Here is an 8,079-nt window from a genome sequence, read left to right as displayed (position 1 = left end):
CAGTGGACCGGGGGAAAACGGGCTCTGCCCCGTTTGGACCGAGGATGGAGGACATGAAATGGGAATGGAGGCTAAAATCAAAACCCGTGTGAGAATGGAGGCGAAGATGAACTTACGCTTTTCCTCGCCTTATCCTGTTTAGATGTGGGATGGAGGTTAAAATCAAAACCTGTGTAGGGAATGGAGGGTTGAGACGGGGCGGCCCGCCCGGGTCCACTGTCATCCCTACGTGTTAGCACAAAAAAAGTTATTAAGTAAAATAAAATTTAGGGACCAACTTTTTCGAAATGAGCCTCAATTTTCTGAAATTTCAAATGAGTCATAGTTATTTTAAAAAGTGCCAAATGAGGATCTCAAGTCAACATCCACCATCTTGAAAGTCGAGATTCTTTTTAGATTTTCTATATTGTCTTTTGATAGAAAAAAAGCTCATTTTATCCTTGTAGGAAAGAAAGGGGCAAATATTATTTTGAAGTGTTGACTGTAAAGGTTACTAATGTAATTAGACTTATGCTTAAACCTAAACGGTAATAAAGATAAGCCCTTAAGGAAAACACAGGCCTATATCAAGAAATACATAAAAGTAAGACATATTTTTAAAATTAAAGGGTAAAGGTTGGATCTTAAATGAAGTTTTTCCAAATTATTATTGAGCTTTACAGTACTGTATTTAGGAAGACCCCAAAACTGTTTTGATTTTTGAAGGAGAGGTAAGTAATAAAAATTTAAAATATATTCTAAATCTTGCAATAAATTTAAAGTGAAATCCACCTCATGGGATTTTTTAATTAGCCATAGCAAGCTTGAAGAGCATTCTCAAAAACTTTAAACAACAACCTTTAATATATATATATATATATATATATATATATATATATATATATATATATATATATAAATTATGATGAAGCTTTGGGTGTCCCAAAAAAAAAAAAAAGAAAACGTAGCCACGTAGGTGACAATTTGAAAATACAAAAAAAAAGACAGCCTTAAAGTTGGGCCCACCAACATGCGCAGAAAGCATCCTCTCTCTCTCTCTCTCTCTCTCTCTCTCTCTCTCTCTCTCTCTCTATATATATATATATATATATATATATATATATATATATATATATATATATACGGCCAAGTGTTACTCTCTCCCTCACGAGTCAGTACCCACTCACCCACTACCTCCACCTCAGTGACCTCACTCTGCAACAGCCATGGCCGAACCCACCCTTCTTCACCTGCTCCTCCTCCTCCTGTCCTTGGGCGAGCTCAGTCCAACAACCCTGGCCAAGTCCACAATCGAGCCCTGCAGCGGCTCGGACTCGTGCAGCTCCATGGTGGGCTACACCCTCCCCACGGACCTGAAGGTCTCGGAGGTGGCGACCCTCTTCCAGGTCGACCCCGTGACCCTCCTCACTGCCAACGCCTACGACCTCTCCTACCCTGACGTCGAGAATCACATCCTGCCTGCCCGACTGTTCCTGAAGGTGCCCCTCCCTTGCTCCTGCGCCGACGGCATCCGCAAGGTGGTGTCCGTCACCTACCGCGCACGCGCCTCCGACACTGTCGACTCCATCGCCTCCTCCGTGTACGCCGCCCTCGTCACCGCGGACCAGATCCGAGACGCCAACGGTATCTCCGCCTCCGCCCTCATCGACCTCGGGCAGTCACTCAAGATCCCCCTCCCCTGCGCCTGCTTCAACTCCTCCGATAACGGCCTCCCCGCCGTCTACCTCTTCTACGTCGTCCAGCCCACCGACGCCCTCCCCGCCATCGCTGCCAGGTACAGCACCACCCTCTCCGATCTCATGGCCGTCAATGCCATGGCTTCCCCCGCCATCGCCCCCGGAGACATCCTCGCCGTCCCCTTGGCAGGTTCGAGTCGCTTTCGTTTCGTTTCCTCGATTTCTTTCTCGTTTTTCCTGAGAGAATTTAGTCCTTTCTGTGTTTCTCTCGGTGAAAAATTTTGGGGTTTTGATTGAATGTAGCTTGTACTTCTGGGTTCCCGAGGTACGCTTCCGACGCCGGATTGATCGTCGCGAACGGGAGCTACGTCATTACTGCTAGCCATTGCGTTCAGTGCAGTTGCGGGCCTGCCACTATGAAGTAAAAACCCATTTCCCCCTCCCCCTCCTCCTCTTTTCTTATGTTCTTTCTTTGTTTGCTTAATATTCAATCTTTATGCTTAGCTCGTTTATGAATGTGGAGTGCATGTGGTGGTTTGCTGGTTATATTATGGGCTGTTGGATTTGTTTAGAGTTTAGACCGGTTTTTTTTTTATTCCATTTACCTATATTTGGTAAACGGCTTATAGGAATATGTTTATTTGTTGCATTGAGCTATATCTGCTATTCGGCTTATAGGATTATGTTTATTTGTTGCATTGAGCTATATCTGGTATTCGGCTTATAGGATATGTTTATTTGTTCCATTGAGCTATATTTGATATTCGGTTTATAGGGTCTGTTTATTTGCTCCATTGAGCTATATTTGGTATTCGGCTTGTAGGATCAATGCGAGCAAAAAATGAGGAAAACATTTTCTCCCATTCAATTTATCGTGTTCCTTGATTAAATGAATGGGTTGTCCTCTTAAAAGTCGGAAAATAATCTGTTTTTCATTTTAATTTTAACTAGTTATGCAACCGACTTCAATCTTGTGAGAGAAGTGGGAGAAGTTTAGGTCCTTGGCTTTAAATTTCTGTTTAGGTTGTGTTTGGGCACACCCACTTATCCGGAAAAGGGGATAAGCCAGGATATTGCATTATGGAACAAAACGTAATGAGTAATGACACTACCTATCCTGCCCTTTTTCTTTTTCTAGATAGTTGTATGGGTGTACTCAAAATCCAAAGCCACCTCTTCAAATGGCGGTCAATGACAATGTGCAATTTGCCCATGATTAAGAGTGAAACATCTGATTTTTATGAGATTGAAACTGGACCGAAACTTGGTTTCTGATGGTGTCTTCATTGGTAGTCCTTTTCCTCTAATTTGGGTTTGAAGTTTCTGTTCGTCTCATCTTTTTTTCTATATGATGCATGAGCTAAGTGTGGTTTCATCTTGTTGGTTGATGCAGTCTATACTGCACACCAGCGCCAGTGGCTGCCTCGTGCACAAGTATGCAGTGCAGGAATAGCAATCTTATGGTTGGGAATTTTTCCACACAGCCAACAAGTGCCGGTTGCAATGTTAACTCCTGTTCTTACGATGGTTTCGTCAATGGCACCATTGCGACTTTGTGAGTTGATGTTTCACCCCTTTTTCCTGATTACAATTCATTTGTGTAGAGAATCGTCAACTAATTTGTTTTGTTTTTGTGACTTCTGCTGCTTAGCTTGTCCACATCTCTTCAGCCTCAGTGCCCAAGTACTTACCTTTGACAACTTTGCTATTTGCAATTCCTTTATTTGAATATAAGTCATTCTGAAACTATTGAATTTAGTAATTTTGTGATTATTTAGATGATTATTTGTTGTTCGTCTTTTAGGCATGCACACCTTCCCTCCTCTTTTGGCCCCACCTTCAGTATTACCTGTATCTGCACTGGCACCATCTCCATCACCATTACAGGCAGGCGGTGCTGCATTAACACCAAGGTCATCAGCTTCAGGGACTGGATCGCTTCCAGGGGTTATGGGTCCATCTGGAAGTACTTCTGGCTCTTCATCATTGACTTATTCATTTGTCCATTTTTTGACCACACTGGGGTTGCACCTTTTGCTAAGGCTTATTGGCTAGACATATCCATGCAGTCTTGGCTGAGGGTGCAGTTACGTTTAGGGGGACCATCTTGTCGCTTTCTGTTGTATCCAGTCACTGCTCTGCATTGTATCATGAGTGTTGATTTTGTGGTGCAGATGGCCAAGGAACTTTTGGCATTTGAATGCATCTCTCCCTTGGACCTTGAAATTTAGTTGTATTTTCATGTAGTTTTGTTGTTAAGAAATATTTATCATTTTTTATCAGAATGACAAGTGAGTCTATTCCAGGTTCATGATTTTTCTTTTGCTTGTGCAAAAATTTCAGTTGCTGTCTCAATGCGTTAAAAGATTTTTCATTGTATCATCTTCATTGTTACTGAATCATACATGTTAAAATTCTCAGATGAATGCAATGGCATACTGGAAGTTTTCAATCTTAGTCAAAGATTGCTTGCTTTATGCTTTTCTTTCATGGGCCTAGCTGTTATGCAACCTTTATTTTTCTTGCATGGCATGTGCGCGAGAAAGGGTGGCATAGTGGAATTGATAAGTCATTATATGCTGATCTTTGTATCTGTTATAGAAATCTGACTATGGATGAATGTGTATCGACTCTTGCTCATGGTTTCAAGTTGGTATTTTCAGGTCTGTTATTATTCCTAGATATTATTTTTGCTTACGCTGTGTATATTGATATTTGTAACGACATGATATTATCCATTTTTTGTTTTTTCTGTTTTCCCTTTCACTCTTCCTAACATATTTGAAATCAAATGACATGGTTGGATTGTAAGATCACTTGCATGTTAGTGAGGATCTTGGGTTTGCTATTCCTCATGTGAAGTTGAAATTGAAAAGTTATCACTCATCACATACCCTTCTTTTTTGCATTTTCCCTAGGATACCTTGATTCATGAATGTTATAGCAGCCCATCATATAATTCAATTTTGCAACAAGGTTTTATGTCACAGTATGTAAATGCATGTTATATGCATAAAGGATTGATTATACATGGCGGTTACAATATGGGATTAAGGTTTTCTTTACTGGACTGTTTAATCTCCAAATTTTGAGAAATGTGCCTCTCAGTATACTCTCGTATTCTGTTACTTGATATGATTAGAGTTAGCAATTTAATGTTTTTCACCATTCATTTGGTGAGATACAGGAATTGAGAACTAAGGACAAAAGTGCAGCAAATGGATATTGAGTTTATAAAAGTGACACTTGCACATACTTCAATCTCGTCTCGTAACAACCTCCTCATGTTCATGTTTCACAGGAAACAGCATCTTGTTATTTTAGACCCTGTGCTTTTTCATTAATGACACCCTCATTATGTAGGACCCTATTTTTCTTTTTGGTTAGTGCCAGTCATTTTTTGAGAAGGAAAATTCATTAAAGGTCAGAAATAGAAATATAATACATGTGCAGAGGGATGACGAGAAGTCATCATAACAATATTAGAAGAACCAAATACATGAAGATGTCACCAGAATCATTGGCAAATGTAAGGACCTAACCATTCAGGTCAAGTCCATGAAAGATCAGAATTAGGCCAGACCATCCTCGTTGTGAGAAAAACATCATTCTGTATAAGGAAGAGCACAGATTCAATTGATGATTTGTGATCCTGGAATATTCTTTCGTTGCTTTCCTTCCAAATTCTCCACCAAACTGAAAATAACCACAACGATATTTTTCCATTTCCTGTATGTCACAATTTCCAGACCGGTTAGTGCCAGTCCTGATGGCCATGCTTGGACCCAACTAATATTGAAACCTCAGTCTGTGGTGATTCTATGATATAGAAACCTTTCCCTATTGTGTTTTAGGCTATCTATGTGTGCCTTGCTTCCAAAACGCCCAAGTACTCTGGTCACTGGCCAAAGTGAGTTTGGTACACCATTATGAATCAAGAATAGTAATGCTACTTATTTTAATCAATCATTGTGGAAGCTGGTAAGAAGCTACTGGAAATTCAGGTTAGAGCCATATGCATGAGATGGAAGCTCTGAAGTTCTGGTCTGAGATGTCCAACAATAGCTGAACTCAAGGACTAAAGACATCTTCAGGAACATCATGCTCCTAGGATGGCCTTTCATGCCAACAACAGTTCTAGACAAAGGGGACAAAAAGAAAAATGGGAAGCAATAACTAATTTTAGGAACTTCTGCCTAACCCTTGGGTTGGTAACAAACATTGCAACTTGGCATTCGTTGGACCAGGTTATTTCTATCATAAATAATGGGTTCAAATTGTTTGGATATGTGTATATGACTATATGGATAACCTTTTACTATTAACCAGCTGCTCCTGCATGTTACTAGCTACCAAAGTCTAGACCTGGAATGGTAAAGAGTATGATACGAGGATTTAACTGAAATCTTCTATGTTTACATCAAATTTATGCTGGACTGCTTATGCATGTCATAGGCATGTTTTTAGCCATTGTGACAATTCTCAGGTATGTAACACTTATCCTTGATGTTGGTTGGGGCTGAAAATCTTGGCAAGGTGTTTGATTTTAGGATTTGTGTATTTGTTGGATTCCATGTGACCCTATACTTTTGTTTCTGTTATTGCACCACACATTATTCTGGTATTTGTGGAATACAATCTCTATCATTTGAGAGTACAATTTTTTGAAGAGTTACAATTTGAATTTAATGGGACTTATGTTATTGTGGAAAGATTGTATAGATGGGAGACAAAGGATTGAATTGATTTAGAAATACAGGTAGCCACAGCTATCTGCAGACTCAAATTCTCTTAATTTATCATTTGTTGTATGAGTCTGATTCTATTGTTTTGTGGATTTGGTAGTTAGTTTTTTGCTTTTTTCTTAACGAGGAAAAAGATGGGAAGTGGTGAATTTTTTGGGGTCGATTATATGTGGTTTCCGACTGTTTAGGTGCTTTGAGGTGTTATTAAAAGAGCATAAATTTTGAATATAATCTTCTAAGCGCGCATAGATATCCATGAACAATTTTGAGGTTTTCCCTGTGAGGTAAAATGATTAATACTGTTGAGCTCAGATTCTTGCAGTTTATAGTGAAGAAAAAACATGAACTTACCCTGATTCAGACATGTCAAAATCTCTCTCTCTCTCAACCTCAAGCCAACAAGGAAAGAGATGCATTCAACATGCACCTGACTCACATTTATCCAATTATTAGACTTGCCAATTCTTTTTTTTGGAAGGGGGGGAGCTGTGATTAGGCCGACTTGGTCAAATCTTGGTGTAGTAGTTTTGTCTCGATTTGTGGGCGAGTGGATATTGAATTGGCCAAGCTTCTCTAAAGTTTGTGCTTTTAAGGTTTAAATTATGAGTCAGATGTGGTCAACAGGCGTCTGACCAAATTCATCTGATTTTTGGACTTATGCCCTGTTTTGATGGCAAGATGCAAAATCTGGTTTTGCCTTAAAACTTGGTTTTGGGCAAATCTGACCAGGTTTGGTTGATTTTTCGATAACCCAAAACCTAAAAAGCCAAGATTTGAGTTTTCCAAACTCAAAAAAAAAAATGATGTTGTTAAACCAGGTTTTGGTGTGGCCAAATGATACTAAAACCTGGGTTTTTGCATAAAACTTGGTAAAACTAAGTTTATGCTCGAAACCTAGTTTTAAACTGGGTTTTTGGGCATTGTCCAAAGAGGGGTTAGTCAATGTTATTTCAACTGGTTTTGCCTAAACTTTTTGAATCTTTTTAGGTTTTAACACCCGAGCTAAGTAGCCCCGAGGGGTTTGGCACAGTGGGAGGGCGACTTGGCTACTAGATGGGTGATCAGGATTGCACTCACACAAGCATTTCCCCTTGCATTTTGCTGAAGAAAAGTGACTTCATGGGAGTGGGGGTTGTGCCACAGGTTTACACTGCTGGGATAGTGATTGCAAGTACGGTAGACTTAGCCAGCGTGACTAGGTCTCTGTTCAGGAGGTTGTTTCCCTTTTATAGAAAATAACTCGGGCCAATGCCTTCTCTGTTTATTGTTTTATTGTCTTGTATTATAAGTTTTTTTGTATTGTTGAATTAGTCCAAAACTTTATATTTAAATGTATCATACATACAAGAGTTGCTAACAACCATAAACTTCTAACCTATGTCACCTGGGTACTGGTATGGGTGGGACATGACAATTCCAAAACATGTGGGTAAGGGAGCATGGCTATATATATATATATATATCACATAAATACAAAATAAACTAAATATATATGCTATATGAAAATATAGTTATAACTTATAAATTAAATACAAACTTGTATGTAATAAAGGTAAAATGGTGTGTCCTACGCATGTTGGCAGGGGGACATGCTTTGTTGACACGGGTACCAAGGGCAAAATGGTGTGTCCAGTTACCATAGCTTCTAATAAATTAAA

At 39.5% G+C, this 8,079-nt stretch overlaps 1 protein-coding gene across 1 annotated transcript; it reads left to right on the top strand.

Moving 5' to 3' along the window:
* The first annotated feature begins 1,165 nt into the window (after positions 1–1,165).
* Positions 1,166–3,987, top strand: LOC149816372 (lysM domain-containing GPI-anchored protein 1-like). Its single transcript, XM_089987761.1, has 5 exons — positions 1,166–1,866; positions 1,980–2,097; positions 3,070–3,231; positions 3,328–3,359; positions 3,481–3,987. The coding sequence occupies exons 1-5, from the start codon at positions 1,206–1,208 to the stop codon at positions 3,729–3,731; spliced, it is 1,224 nt and encodes a 407-aa protein (XP_089843887.1). The 5' UTR covers positions 1,166–1,205; the 3' UTR covers positions 3,732–3,987.
* Positions 3,988–8,079: the final 4,092 nt, after the last annotated feature.

Source organism: Nuphar pumila, chromosome 14 (assembly GCF_984573655.1).
Source record: "Nuphar pumila chromosome 14, dmNupPumi1.hap1.1, whole genome shotgun sequence".
NCBI lineage: Eukaryota > Viridiplantae > Streptophyta > Magnoliopsida > Nymphaeales > Nymphaeaceae > Nuphar > Nuphar pumila.
Note: the sequence above shows the minus strand (reverse complement) of the source record. Positions and strands in the feature narration are given on the sequence as shown.